At 37.3% G+C, this 16,193-nt stretch overlaps 1 protein-coding gene across 2 annotated transcripts in view; it reads left to right on the top strand.

The window, feature by feature from the left end:
* Positions 1-8,648, top strand: part of PTDSS1 (phosphatidylserine synthase 1) — a 33,267-nt gene extending 24,619 nt beyond the window's left edge. The window contains exons 9-13 of one of the 2 annotated variants that reach the window (XM_070940443.1): positions 774-839; positions 2,953-3,052; positions 4,802-4,867; positions 5,790-5,859; positions 7,060-8,648. In XM_070940443.1, coding sequence (XP_070796544.1) covers positions 774-839; positions 2,953-3,052; positions 4,802-4,867; positions 5,790-5,859; positions 7,060-7,169 — 412 coding nt within the window. In that variant the 3' untranslated portion in view covers positions 7,170-8,648. The remainder of the gene's footprint in view (positions 1-773; positions 840-2,952; positions 3,053-4,801; positions 4,868-5,789; positions 5,860-7,059) is intronic. The other variant, XM_070940444.1, reaches the window with a different exon arrangement.
* Positions 8,649-16,193: the final 7,545 nt, after the last annotated feature.

The raw sequence follows: 16,193 nt of genomic DNA, 5'->3' as shown, positions 1-16,193 counted from the left end.
AATTTAAAATTCCCATTCTAAAACCTTTTCCTAATGTAGCAGTTGAAGAGGTCTTATTAATGCACAAATCAATCGTTATGTTATCTAGACATTTTCAGCGTTGTACAGTTATTAATTTGGCAGCTAACATTAATAGTTCTTTATTTTTAAGTTTTTGATTTTATCCTATAAATAAATGCGGCCTAGCATTCCACATAGCACATCCCATTCTTGTGATGCTTCAGAAGACTTCAGATATATTCCAAAGACTCTCTGAAGTGAGATAGTGGGGTATGCTGTTTGGAGAACAACACAAGTTGTTGTTGGAGGAAGGAAAACGGCCTGGCCTGGCCAGCAATGGCCTCACATAGGATCAAGCTGGATGCTTCTCATCAGCAGAGATAGAAAGATGGCTAAGGGCAGTTGGGCATAGCAGGGCCTGTGGAGTGCAGAGCGGCAGGGACTTAGTACTGTTGTGGCTGGCTGCAGTACAGGGCAAAAGGGCAGAGATGGGAGGAGATGTGTGGAAGAGTTGAAGCGTCCCTGCAGGGAACCACCAAGCCCCGAAATTTTGATCATGTGACCACAGGGGCACGGCAAAAGCCATACCTTTAGGACTAGGCATAAGTGCCATTTGTTCAGCATGGCTGTAATTTCAAACAGTCATTGAAAAAATAGTCGTAATTTTACCTGTAAAACGGATTTACAGGCAACCAGTTAAATAATTTTCAGTTAATATGCCATTGTCTATTTCTCTAAAACATTATTTTGTTGTTGTTGTTGTTTTGTTACAGGCAGTACTACGCTTATCTCACAGACACACAGTGCAAAAGAGTAGGAACTCAGTGCTGGGTATTTGGGTAAGTTGTTGAATATAGAATTCTTGAAATTCTGATTATCTGACTTTCTGGCTGGGTTCATGCATTGTTTTAAGCCACCAGATAATTTTGGCCTAGCGTATTGTATAAGCTTGGTCATTCCAGTTTGGAAAACATAGTTTATAAACTACTAATGGTAGTTTATTTAATATACCATAATTAAAAATAATTCACGATCTGTGAATCTATTTAATTAAGAAGAGGAAACAATTCCCCTCAAATCATATGGTTGGAAAGTTTCTTGTGAATAAGATATTTTACGACACTATACTTCACTTTACTTCTTGTGTATGTATTTTGTAGTGTCCGTATGACCTACAATGGCATAAAAAAGAATTCTAAGGCCTGTGGTGATAGGATAACACTCACTTTGTGTTTTTGCATACGTATATAGCTTGAGCAATTTCCTTTTTCCATGCTACTATTCCCCATTGGATACCATGCTGAGGAGTCATTTGACTCTCCAGATACGGTTTTCCATGTCTGTAAGTGGCTGCAAGAAGGAGAGGATGATCCAACCCCCTTGTCAAACTTCTGTTTGTAGTTCTCACACTTGTAGTTTTTCTGCTGTTAACTTTTATGTACTGTACTCATTTGTAAGGAGGACTGTAACAGAGTTCTGATTTCAGCAAAAATATAAAAACCCACCCTTTGAGCTTTGAGGAAGAATTCCTTTCCCAAATATCCTTCAAGAGTATGTGATTTGGTTCTCTTTTTTGGAACCACTTCAGTTGCTAAAGAAGAGGGCAGCCCAGCAACCTGGATAGGTTTCTGCTGCTTGTTGGACGCTCCAACTGTCCTCTCATTTGTTGGAGAAAGATGTGAAATCTTGGGCTGAATTGTGTGATATCTAGACCTATTTCAGACTATTGTTTGAAACCATTATACTCTTTCTTGCATGCAAATACAAGAGAGGAAAGGAAACAATACCCATCTAAAATACGTTACCCTTTCAAAAGATTTTCATATTATGAAGTTACAGAAATAGCAGGGTTTAAATCAGCATGCTCTGGCCTTTTGGAAAAGCTTAGATATGGTAGAAACATGCTGATTTCTTCAGCTGGCGTGAGGTAATTGGGAACATTTTTCTGTCATCACTTGCTTTGTTCTGATCTACCCTCAGGGCCTCGTGTCAGTATATTCAGAATAGCTATTACTCATTCTTCTGACAAAAAAAGATAGAAAAAAAGACTCACCGTCAAAGAATATTCTTGCTTTCTGGAGTGAATCTTTGTTAGATAGTATCAATGATTTTAAAATGATGTAGAATGGAGAGGTGCTAGACCAAATTAATGTTTTGACAGGTGAGGCAGTCTAGTTAGCAGGCTCTTGGCAGCTCGTAGTATATGATAAAACAATCAATAATAATAACAACAGTAATCTCCCAGTGAGATACTATCTTCACGTGGTTATTTGCTGTAAAGTAGATGAGAGTTATGCCAGAGGCTCAACCATACTGGACAGGTCACATCAGAGGAGTCAGGTAAAGAGTGTCTCTCCCATAAACAGTATGGTGAGATATAATTTACAGAAACCCATACTGGATGGGATCTTTGCCAACAACAAGAAGACTGCGCTAGGCATTGGAATTCCTGGACAAATGGCCTACAGAACTCAAGACTGGTTGTTTTTGTTTTTATTGCCTTTGATTTTATTGTCCTGGCAGACTTCATCAGAAGAAGAAAAGCAGATTCTTTATATTGGCATCTGTTGAAAATCAAGAAGAGAGGTTTTAAAAATGGGTATGAATATTCTGGTCAGTATAGATAATTTAGCTTCATTACAGAGCGAGAAAATATTACATTATTAAAACACTGAAAGAGGCCAACATAAACTTATGAGAAAGTATACTGAGGAAGGAAAAGGAAAGAAAAAAAGCAGTGCCAGCTCAGTATAAAACACTGTGATCCAATTAGTTGTGTGATGTATTTTTTTGGCTGATCCCTGAATCTTGCTTTCTAATTCATAACATGACAGTGATGAGAAATGTTCCTCAAAATACGCCAAAAATAAGTTGAGATTGTTAGGGTAAATAGAGTCTCAAACAGAAATTCAATATATTTTGATTTTTTTTTTTTTTTTGTCATCCCTCTAGAGTTATTGGTTTCCTTGAGGCTATTGTGTGCATCAAATTTGGTCAAGATCTCTTCTCCAAAACACAAATATTGTATGTTGTATTTTGGTTTCTTTGTGTGGTAAGTGCATCTTTTTTCATTTAGGTTGCACACATTTATATTTTAACCCAATTTCTTAACTTGGCATCTTGCAGAGTTACTGGGATAATACCTCCCAGAAATCACATGCCTATTTAAGACAAGTTGTTTTTAACTCCTTAGTTGTTATAACCAGGAAAAATGCTATTTTTATTCCCTTGCTATAGGTAAATGTTATATCAAATTTTGCTAGGATAGCAATAACCTATTTTAGATAGGTGTGTTGTTCCACTGAAACACTTTTTTGTCTCAATAGCACCTTTTTCAGTTGCCTTCGTTAATTAAGATGGCTAAATAGCAAAATAACTAGATTTTTTTTACTAAATACATGCTGACAAATTCATAATAAGATTGTAATGTTTAATATAGACCAACACCTACAATGGCACATTCTGTCACCAGATATTCATTCTCTCACATAACAGGGAAAGACCCATGCGACAGGATGAAAGACAATAAATCCTGCAGATATTTTATACTTCAACTTTGTTCAGCTCCAGGCAGGATAGGAATTGTGGGAATTCAAAACAACCAGAATGCAAAAACCTGCTTATATTTGCTCTTGAAATTTATGTATACAAAGATTTTCTTTATTTCTTCAATATTTATTTATATGTTTACATCCTACCACAAAGCAGATTCTGAGTGGCTTATTATTTAAAAAACAATAAATAAGAATAAAAATTAAAAATACAACAGTCTATAGGCCAAAATGCAAACATTTACAATGAAAGGGGTAATCAATTATTTGGATCGAAGTCATGATCAACACAATTTATAAAATGTAATCATAGCCCTATTCATATTTTTTTCAGGTAATAACATAAGCAGGAGTAAAATAAATTGGTACTATTGAAGTCTGATAAATCTGTGCTTTGTAAAGATTGTTTCCTCATGGTAAACTAAGTCCATCCTGATAGCCATTTTATGAGAGCATTCACAGCATCATTCCAAAATTTGGCACCAAAAGCCAGCAGGAGATCAGAATGAGATTTCTTTCACTGGAAATAAGATCTTTCCTTCTGGTTTCCAGTACAGACCTTACAATCTGCAGCTTTCCTTCTTGAATATCTGCATAGTGGTGCAGTTGTATAGAAAGCTTCTGTCATATTGTTGCCCTTGTGAAGTCTCTCAGTCGCATTCTTCATTTTAGCAGTTGAGCATTCAAAGCACAGAATTGCCAGCATTGTGAAACCAGATACTCCTCTGTTAATGAGTGCTTTGTCCTGAAAAAGTAGATTTGTAACCAGTCTTCAAAGCTCTAGTCTGTGTTACTCTCTTGAATCTGTTCTAACAGGCAGTCTTGATTTTGACCTAACTTATTTAGAAAGCTAGCTGTCCAAATATATTTGCACGGCACAGAGAACAAAAATCAGTGCTCATAAAACATCTGACAATATTGAAGTCAGTATAAAGGGTTGCAGTACAGTGTCCTGTATTTGTTTCAGTGTTTTAAATGACTTTAGATTCAAACATAGTTCTACACATACATAAGAAGCCTTATTACCTAGCAAAAGCAAGGTCAGACAAGGAAAAGTGCACATTAGTTTAAAAAACTGTTGCAATATTAGCAGTTTATCCGACTGCTGTAGAAAAGGACCTCCATTTTTAATACCATCATTGTCTCTTTTAGCAAGCCATGTCATACGATCAGAGGTTGGGCATAAATTTCCTTTAAAAATAAGTATTAAAAGAACAACTCAAGGCCATCTTCTTTTTCTTCTGTTATAGGCGGTTACTACTTTTCTGTGTTTGTATGGGATGGTGTGGTATGGAGACCATTACGGACGAGAAAAGGTAATGTCTATGGAAATGCTAAACTTGGCTTAAGAGATTTCTTGCATTATAGACTGTTGCCCTCTGGGTAAACATGTTAAAATATGTTAGCCATAACTTGTCGACATTTAGGTGAACTTTCATATAGAGACATAATTTGATACTAAATTTAATTTATTTTTATTACTATTTTGGGGAAGGGAGACTAGATTATACATACATTAAATAAAAATGTTCAGCGACAATATGCAACAGAGGAGCAATAGTCAGAGGGCTATTGCTCTCATTCTCTGCTTTTAACTTCCTGAAGGCTTATGGTTCCAAGCACTACAAGAATGGAGGAAAATGGTTATTTGGTTGATGTGCAAACATGCAAATTCACCATTTCTGAGCTCTCTTCTGTGATTGAGGCAGAATTCTTAGGTCTAAATCTGCTCTTGGTTTTCTTTTTCTGCATTCCATGTACTTTTTCTTGCAGAGTACAGTTAGAGAGGAAATGATCAGTGATCTGTGTTTGAACAGAAGGGCAAAAGGATGTCAAACAGGATTGTGGTCAAGAGGAGATTTAGGCAGTTCAAATGAGTATAAAGATTTATTGCAAGCTTAAGCTCTCTACATGAAGCTGAGCTACTAACTCAGGGGAAGTCAAGGGAAATGAGCAGGAATTAAGACATTCAAGTTGGGCTGGATTTAGATCTCTTGTGAGCGTGCAGGGACTTGTGACATATAACATACTTGACTCCTCCCTCAGGCTCAACCTCGTCATCTGCATACAGTTACAGATGAGAGTAAGGGTTCCTTTCTCACATTGATTAAATTTATATATTTGAAGAAGAAATAAAGTGAATTCCAAATACTAACTTAGTTATCTCAATTATTAAACTTATAGTGTATCTTTGCTACAAGTATTATCAAACATATCTTATTATATTTATCTCAACAGACATTGTCAGAAAGTGAAGATAGTTTGTACATCCCGGATGTTTCCTGGCATAACCCTAAAATCACTAGAGGTACTGTCACTTGCTCTGGTATATTTGTTTGTCATATCAATAACACCAAAATTCCATTTAGTTCAAGCTTTCATGAATCACTTGTGAATTCACACTATCTGCTTTCATACCCTTTGCTGCCTGATGATTTCTATATTCTTCTTAGGGTCTATTGTAATTATCTCAAGAATTAAAGGGATTTAACAAGAGCTGTATCTAACTATGCATTATTTTATCTATTGAGAAATTCTAGAGGACTATCCTGATCAGGTCAGTTCCAGAAGATTTTGAGGAATTTTAAAGGCTAATGTATTATTATGTAAACATTTGTGGCTCCTGGTCAGTCAGATCTATCATCTGTATAGAAACCTTATTCCATGGCCTTTGGAGTTATTGTGACTCCCAAACCTTTTATGCAATAATAAACGAAGGTGCTAGAAATATACTTAATAATTTAAATAGTTGCTGTAGCCCCATGTTCAACAGGCAGAAGGATCCGTGTTCAGCAATAGGTTTTTGCACCAAAACAGTGTGAAAAACTCTGAGAAAAAAGAATTTTCTTTGAATGATTAAAGTAGTTTCTCAACATCATAGCATTCAAGCATTTTCCATACCTACATTAACAGGAGCAGGGAAGGGAGCACCAGAATTCACCTTTTGTTTCAGCCTTTCTAGATAGTTGAAGGATGCCAGTGGTGTCTTTCCAAAGATGCTCTCCTGTATATGTGATGGGACTGATATATTCCTAACATGATATTTAAAATACATCTATAAAAAAAACCTGTCTAGAACTGTGAGTTAAGTCTAAAAGGAGAAAAATATATCTAGGTTATATACTATTGCATACACATTACAAAAACGTGATATAATTAAAATGTATGTGGATTACCATGATATTTAAAATTATATAAAATTTGGTAATATATAAAATTACACTAAGTACATCTGTCCAGGAGGAGCTTGGCCTTTCAAGGTTCAGCAGATCTTTCATGGTGTTGCTTAAAAGGTAGCCGCATGAGTATTCCACAATAATCAGCTCACTTAATGACTTGTAAAATTAGTTAGAAGGCAGCTTAACCACTAGATGGCATGTTGGTTTCAACTAAATTTTCAATATGCATTCATAATCCAGAATTTCCCTTGACTGAAAAACCAAACCAAACAGTAAATTAAATGATTATCTCTTATGTGCTTTTCTGTATGTGCCTGATTGCTTGTTAGGAATGGAAGACAGTCCACCCAAACACACAAGCAACAATGACAGCCATTCATCCAGGAGGAGAAATCGTCATTCAAAAACAAAAGTAACGAATGGGGTTGGCAAGAGATAAAGAAAGAGACAGAGAAAGAGAGCAAGAGAGACTGTCAGTTTTAGATTTCTCCCAGAATTGTGCCTGAGAGCAAAGAAGAAAGTCTGGGTCTGGATCTGAATTCCCTACTTGAAGGTCAACAAGATACGAGGAGGAGATTGAAGGGAACAAACTCTTCAGTCATCGGAGGCCTTGGACTTTGTTAAGAGGGAATTCATCTGTGTATTGCAAATCATTAGCTGCCTGTCCCTTGCCATTAATTGGCTTGACTCTCTGCATTCGACACTCAAGACAGTTGAAAAGGTTTTAAAGGCAAAGCAGTTGCTTGCTCTGGAGGAGCCCCGTGGTAGGGTGAGAAGGCCTTATGAAGATTTTGGTTTAGTTGAGAAATATGATCCAAAGTTAACTGTCAGCCAGTTGGTTTATATGCCCGTGGCTGTGTGTTTTTACCTTTGTTTTGCATTTTTGCGTTCTTCAGCATAACTTTTTGATTGCTATACTGCCTTTGCTTTTTTGGTAACTAAGCCCTTCTGTGCTATATTCAGTTTTAAGCAAGTAGCACTTCCATTTTTGAGTCTGAGACTGCTGAGTATTATAAAGCGTATTCCAAATTTTTGTAGTGTTTTTAAAATAATATTTAATTCTGTTGAATGCCTTGAATTCACAATCTTATTATGTATGGATTGTGTCCATACAGTACTTATTAACATAGGAACAGGTATTTATGTAAGCATATAGCCCTTCGTTTTCTGGCGGCTACAGTATTTTACATAAGACTGTTCCTTCTTTGAAGTATATCATGTTGGCCTCCTGACCAATAATAGTAAAACTTGACCATAGATTTAAAGCCAAATACATGCTGATGCTTTTACAACAATCTCCTTGGCCTGATAAAGTGCTTGTTCCAGGAAAGCACCATTCAGCATTGCTATTTAAAAAAAAAGAAAGAAGAAAACAAGGAACACTATATACAAACTCACACAGAGTCTTCCTGGATTCCCCCCACCCCCCCCACCCCCCTTTTTGTTTCTTAGGAAATAATAATAGAATAAACTTTTAATGTCAATTCTTAGACATTCCCTGAAAAAGAAATGAAGCATTAAATGTTAAGATGTCAGAAGTGAAATAATTCTGTATTTTCTTTGCCTTGGCTTCCTTTGTGTGTCCCATGTGGGCTGTGGGGCAGATTATGGCAAGAGTCTTGTCCAAGGTAATCAATTAAACAAGAACCCATACCTTTGCCATTGTCTGGGAGGTATTGCTAGCTTTGAGAGTGCCACAGGCTATGCACCCAAGGTCTGATCTGTTGTAAAGGCTTCAGCATGCAAATCAAAGGACTGTACATAGAAAAAGGCCACCACAATCCGTACCACCTTACGTGCTACATAAGATCTGCTTTTTTGAATAAGTCACACTGCAGCTGCTAAGCTATGGAAAGCTGCCTTCCCTCCCCCCCCCTCATAAATGTGTGACTCTTGCATTAAAAACTGCTTTAACCTATTTACTGCAACTCTGCTAAATTTGTGCATGTTGGGGCAGGGCAGGGGGATCCAACTGAAGCTGGTTTCTCATTCATATTTTGCAAATTGTGAACTGATCATTCCATACACATATTTACATAATTCTCAAACATCGGTTCCCTCACAATTTCTTTATTGTTTGTCAGTTGCAGAAAGACAGACCAGTTGGTTTCCTCTCTTTATATTCAAGACCCAAAGCTGGTCAATTTTACTGTCCTTAGAAACTTTTTCAAAAAAATATTTTGAGGTTAATAATTTTCACTTTTTCAAAGAGCCTTTCTTGTTTTACAGGTACTGGAACATGCAGGATTATGGCTCTGCTAAACTCAATAACACGATTCCTATTCACCTTGCTAGAGTTAGGCATTAGGTTTACAATAGAGTTTAATATACAGACACACCTCTGATAGATGACATATGTGGGTATCTTTATTGTACACCGGATGGGCATCCATATCTACCTTACAAAACTAGAGTTTGTGTTAATATTCTCCAACACTGAGATGGAGTGGTCCATGTATGGGGATATGTTTTTCAATCTCTTGGTAATTCCTGCAATGTTGGATCTGGGGATATGCTTTTGGAAGACCACTAGCAGTGATTGCATCTCCACATTCTTGTTATGCTTCAGCGTGCGGCTTGGATTCTGGCCTAAATATTTTTAAAATATATAAATATGGCATGTTAAAAGATGCATGACTAAGCTGACTAGATAAACACTCCTTAATTAACTCTTTTTCAGGGACAGGAAAGACATCTGTGATCTGACACTTTCATGTTAGTTTTGTTCCACTTTTCAGAAATCCAAAAAAAGTCTTCGTTCATGGCCTTTTCTGTATTGGTTAGCTTTAATGAAATATGTTGCCTCAAAGCATCATTTGCCTGCAAGGATGATGTACTTCTGGTTTACTTTCCATGGCAATTAGACTTAGGCTGCTAGAAATAAAGGAAGCTGTGTATTCTGAATCAGATCTGTCAGATCCAAGTGTTTTCTTCACTGCTGCTGAATTGAAGAGATGCACTGCTATTATGTTTATACTGAGAATTCTGGAAGACACAGAATTGCTCCCATTTGTAGATTTCTAGACTTGCCTTCTGACTTCCTTGTTGCCTCATTCCATTTTAAAAGATTTTAGATTAGTATACGATCCAGTTCGTTGTGATTGTTTTTGAATGACTTTTTAAATGTGGAATTATTTGTTTTAAAAAAGTGTTATTCCTGTGGACATTGCTATACTGCTCTACCTGTCATTTTGGAGGGGGAACATTGGATTGCTTTTTGGGGAGGGGGGAGAAAGGTCTGGTGCAAAGAGATTTCTACAAAGAGAATGAAGGCTAAGAAGGACATAGACTAGGAATGAGCAAACCTTGCTGCTGCCAACATTCAACCCAAGTTGAAGGCAATACCACATAAAAAGATTATATACAATCAATACCATACATGCAGTTTGGTTTCCATTATACTTTTGTTTCTCACCTATGAGAAATAAACTTTGGACTGCCTGGGATTACTTTTCTGGTTTCTTTTATTAACATTTCATTTTAGATCAAAGATATTAGCATGGAATAAGTTACGATGCTGTGAAAATTGCCATTGTCCCTGGTCTGTAGTCTATGCTTCTTATCGGTGTGAATGATACTTGAATAACCCATCGTGTTTTATAAACTAGAATATCAATTTCCATGCCCAAATTACTATCTAAAACTGATTTTCTGCTCATTAAGGTAAATAGTTCATTACAAAAACAATCTCCTATAAATTCCAGTCTAACATGATTTGCACCTCTGAAAAAGGTTTATTTTTAAAGTAAGTGAAATTCAATTAGTTGTCTTTTCTTCCACTTAATTTGTTTTACACACAATCTAAAGCTAATTTTAAAAATTAGAAAAGAGAATCCCCAAACAAGCTAAAAATACAAACTAAAAAAGAAAAAAAAATTACCTCATACCTTATCTATATAATACTAAAACACTTATTTCTGTAACCATTAACTGAGCGAAGTGGTGCATCATAAGGCAATAATGTTTGAACCAAACTGCCTCAAATGAGCTAACTTACACAATGGATCCAAAATTGGGGACCCATGACACTGGAATTTAAATTTTATAAAACACAGTATTTTATGACAGAAAAATGATCATAAAACAGTTTATGACATAATATAAAATGTCATGAAACATGTTGCGTGGATGTTTGACTGCTCTCCAACATGGGCTATTTTCAAAATGGGTACTATATCTCAGTTTTTCCAGTAAAGTCAGTACATTAGAATTTTTGTCATTTTTGAAGGTATTGAGGAATCTGGTAAGGAAATATTTCTGAAAGAATGCCATTTCAGACTATTGGTCATTATTGGTTTATAAATGACTATAGTGCAATAAAATATGATTGTGTAATATCAACACGTCTGCCACAGTATCATATTGCTGCATTGTTTTGATTTGTAGAACATACTACCTTTTCCAAAAGAGATAGATCACCCATTTTTGACAACCATTCCTTGACAGCTTGGAACAGTACCACATTCCAATTCCTCAGCATGTTTCCTTCATCTGGCTTCACCCTGGATAGAACCATAATTCCTGATAAACAAATTCCAAAGTTTTGATACATAGTTCACCACTGACTTTTTAACATTTGAGAAATTCAACCAGTTTCATTGTTGTAGCTCTATATTATAGCTCAGTTCTGTTTTCCTAGCATTGTATTCTCAAGTGCTGTCTTTCTCTTGTTCTCTAGCATGACTTAGTTCATCTTTCCTTCTCTAGATGGCACTCAACCACTGCTAGAGCCAAACTTGCCAAAGCCTAATAAGAGTTTATTTTGTGGTGCTATCTGAAACAGATTGAGTAGCAGGAGCTAGCTGAGGACTATTAGATATAATTACCTGACATGAAGTTGCCTTTTAAGGCAAAATGAGCATGATGAGGCTTAAAAAGATGAACCCACATCCTTGGATGAGTCTGATTTTAAATGTACATGCTTTGAAAAACCAAATGTGTTTGTTTCTTAGTGTAGTCCTTCTGCAACATAAAAAGGGATTTTTTTTTTATTGAAATGCCATGATTTCCAGGGAACCACATAAATGCAATAGAACTTAGGCAGTGGTTTGTTCCAAACTGCTTTCTTGGTGTATTTATAATGGCCCCTATCAAATAATAGCAATAGACAAATGCTTAAAAATTAAACATTCTACTAAATCTTACTGTAAATCATTATTTGACATTGAGAAAAAGAGAATGGTAGAAGATATTGGCTTGCCTATGATTTGGTATATATTTTTGTAGGCTTAATTGGAGACATCAAATTGACCTTACCAGATGATCCTAACCTTGGCAGTTTCAAGAGATGATGGAGTTGACAACTGGCATTTTGACCATGTTAAATTGAAATGTTGGTGGATTGCTCTTCTGACATAACTGGAGGATTCCAGTTAGAGAAGCTTGCTTTAAGTAACAAGAATTCGTTAGTTGGCCACAACATCCTTTGCCTTAAAGCTGTTTCTTTTTACATTCACATTTTTTCTTATATATTGATATACATAATGAAAGTCAAAGCACTATTTTGGGGGGAGAGGGGAATCTTCCATGGCATGATTTATGAATATTACCTTCATTTAATCAAAGATTTAAAGTGCAGTTTAAAGCGCACCTAGGGCAATTAGCACATATAAAACTGAACCTTAATTAGCAAGAAAGCTAATTTGCCGTGTGGTGTGAAATAAAATGAACTTCTAGGTAGGTTCAGTCCCTTTATGAGAAGCTCAGTCTTTACTGGCAGTTGGGCAGCCTGCCTGAAGACATTTGATAGAGGAAAAACACTGGGGCGGGGGGAGCCAAACAAAAGAGATTGAACTGGAATTTCTTCTGTTATTTTAAAAAATTTTTTTCAAAAAAAAACAATTCTTAAGTCTGGATGGTTATATGGCAGATGCTTGTCTCTTTGAATTCTAAAGGTCCGGAGCATTTTAGCTTTTTCATTTTCTATTGGCTATTTTGTGGTCCCACCACTTCTTGCTTGCAGGCAAAAGGTATTTTCTTGCAGATCTTCCAATGCACCATTGTTGTTACTTTGTCATACCATTGTTTGAACACAGTCTGTGTGATCTTGCAGCAGCTAACCAAGTGATCCACTATTTCTACAGTTTCCATTATGAGTGGTTCAGATTTTTGCAGCCCAATCCACGGTCCTTACTTAACCCGATTTAGAATGGAGAACATCACATATAGTCCTCATTCCTTTCTTAATGCTATTGTTGACAATGTAAGTTAACAAATTTTGTTCTGCTGCAGGATGGTTTCTATTTGACATCAAGAATGTGAGTGCAAGTGGTGGGAGGATCTATGATATCACAAGAGATGCCAACAAACAATTTGAAAAGGAGGAATTAAGTCTCCTTTGTGGACACAAGCGAATTACACAGACGTCTACATAAATGGTAAACTATGGTTTCAAATCCCAGAACACCAATGCAATAATTGACAGTAGATTTTAATCACTCGTTCAAACAAAACATTGTCCAAAAATGTAAGCATGCAGTCGCCTTCCAATTATCTGTCCCAGGGATAGCTGATGCTTTAGGACTCAATGTGGCATTATGCCCAGCTGGTTTGAAAAGAAACTGTACCCTCCTTGGCAGCTCTGCCTAAGTAAAAATCAAGTTGTAGAAAAATAAGGAGAGGCAGGGACTTTGTAGGAAGTAATGAAGCTAAAAGAAGCTAAGTGAAAATTTGCCTGGGAAGGCACGTCTACCTCTGCCGGATTAAAGAGTAAAAACAGCAGATGCGTTTACAGAATGTGCAAAATACTGACGACCACAACAAAATACCACTATTATGTTTACATAGCCTGCCATGTCTAAGCAAAGAAACCACATTGTGACTTCATAAGTTGCTTGAGTGCACACAAGATCCTAAAATATTATGCTTTACGTTCTCACAGTAAGTTGAACCACAAAATGTTCATCACAAAATAGGATATGAGGGCAATAATTCATGTACACTCATTGTTCCGAATCACTCTGGATTTGAGTGGCATAGTGCTTTGGATCAGCAAATATCTGTGGAGGTGTACAATGTTCAGCTTGGCTGTGAGTTGTAATCCTATGCACACCTAACTATTCTGAATAGAGATGCAACCCTTCCACATTTATGAAGTAGAAACCTGAACCCGTTGGTCTTGCTTCTATATGAATGTGCTAATTGTTTTGTGAAGCCCATTTTTGTTGGTTGGAAACCTATTTTACACTACTAAAATAATGTTAGCCAACCTGAATAATGTTCACACATTGTGTTTCTTGCATATCCTGTTATTAACTCCTTCATTTATTTTAGCTTACCTTTTTTCCAACACATTCCTACACATTTGCCCACACGCACCACTCCTGTTCACAATGTTGTACCACCTCCACAACAGCCATGTGAAACAGACAAGATTGAATAACAACAAACTGAGATTTGAATGTGGGCTTCAGACAAATCTCTATATCAATACAAATCTGTCAGAGAAATACTTTAAGAGCTGACCAGCTGTTACAATGATATAAGGCAGGGAATGAGTCAGCAAGGTTTTTGTGCTGATACGACTTTAAGAGACTGTATATATAAGAGAGGCCCTGTGAGGGAGTCTCTCCATGTATGCTTCTGTGCTATAGTTGATATATTGATTGCCTGACTTTGCCTAGTATGTGTATGTATATATTCCTGGTAGATAAACCGCTATTTGAAAGACAAACCTCTGTTTACTGTATTTTGCTCCTGGGTTATCTCAAAATAGTCACACTGGGCGCACTCTGACAGCATCTCTCACTTAGATTCAGTTTTCTTCCATCATCCCATGCTTACCTAGCAAGGCACAAGAATGGGGTATGAATTAGAACAGTTCCTACATTTTGGTGGATATAATGCAAAAGTCTTAGTGCTGTGAACATCTGCTGTAGCCTTGATGAAGCCACCATGACAGAATGTGTCCCCTCACATCATGAAAGAAGTTCTATCCTTTCATCACACACAAGTGCATAAGAGGTAGAGTTTGCATTGTGACACATGTAATATTTGTTCCCTTGCCTCTCAACCCCATAAGCTGAGCATAAGTGAATTCTTATGCTTGGGGGTACAGACAGAAATTTGGGGAATCAGGATCTGTTTTATAACAGGAATTTCTTCAAGTGACATACTACTAGTGGAAGGAAAGCAGTGAGATCTGCTTGAAACAGTTCTGTATTAACTGTGTGTTCTGGTTTGAATGTTTGTTTTCCTCCCCCCCCCCCCCCCCCCCCCCGCCCATGTGCCGAAAAAGCTACAGATGTCACCAACACAAATAGTCCCAAGGAGGGAAATGCGGTAGGTTCATACTAATTTTTGGGTGTCTAGTATGTTTCACCACCTTCAAAATGTGCTGGGATCAGCAGATTCCCCTTGACCACAAGCGAAATAATTTCTCTCTTCCCTCGTCTAAAAGCTGTTAGGGAAATAATGGTTTGGCAGTGGAGGTGAACCTGAGAAGCAATAAAATAATTACCTAAATTCCAGATAACTTTGGACTGAATCTGCTGATGTAGCCTTTGAAATGGATTCCCCCCACCCTCCCACCCACCCGCAAACATAACATCCCTATTCCTGCTTTTGTGCTTCTGGGAAACATGGGCTGTTGAATCTCCGGTAGATTTCTTCCAGAATAGGACAATTCATTGCCACCACCTCCACAGTGGCGAATTGTCCTAGATCCGATTTCTTCAATTCTCTAGAGTTCCATCAGTGCGCCCAAGTCAAGAAAACTTGACAATTAAGTTCTTTTTCTGCTAATGTGTTGTGGCTTTGCTCAGTTGTTCTCTTGTGGATAATGAAATCACCTTGAAAGCCACTTCACTGGCTACTTTGAGGAAGATCTTTACTCCCGTAAAGGACAGCTTCTGTTGCAGAGGACGTGATGAGAAGCCTCTGAAGGGTGACCCAAATGAAGATGATTGAACTCTGGCTAATGTGACGTCATGCAGAGGAGAAGGCAAAAAAGAAGTGGATTGGTTTTTTTTTACCAGTGCTTGCTGCCTATGAAAGATCTCTTCTGACTTGCCTTGCTGCCTTGGGGAGAGTCCTCAGTGGTGCCATTAAACTGGATTTTGGGGCTGAATGCCAGGACCCTGCAACCCAAGGAGGGGTCAGGGGGTCAGAGAGAGTTGCCAGTAATCGAGGCATTGGGTGGCTGATCAGTCTGGCTAATCAGTTCAACCCTGACATACTTCCACACATTTTCTTTCTGATTTTGAAACAGGATTATATGCAGGAGACAGGCAGACAGGCTTGTTTACGATATCTGAGGCTCATTTTATTTCTTCGACTTCTCAAGCACCTTTCACCCTTTTCTATAACAAAATGCATTCCCCATTAGGACTGCACCTGCTTTCTTTTTCTGCAGTCATAACAGCGAGTGAGGTTTTGGGGAGTTGGGAATTGAAACCTCCTGAGTGCTCGGCAGGGGTGAAATGCTCCCGGTTCAGACCGGATTGGCCAATCCGGTAGAGATGGC

The sequence above is a fragment of the Pituophis catenifer genome, unplaced genomic scaffold (assembly GCF_029215685.1).
Source record: "Pituophis catenifer annectens isolate HBS135680 unplaced genomic scaffold, rPitCat1.0.hap2 SCAF_3, whole genome shotgun sequence".
Classification (NCBI taxonomy): domain Eukaryota; kingdom Metazoa; phylum Chordata; class Lepidosauria; order Squamata; family Colubridae; genus Pituophis; species Pituophis catenifer.
Note: the sequence above shows the minus strand (reverse complement) of the source record. Positions and strands in the feature narration are given on the sequence as shown.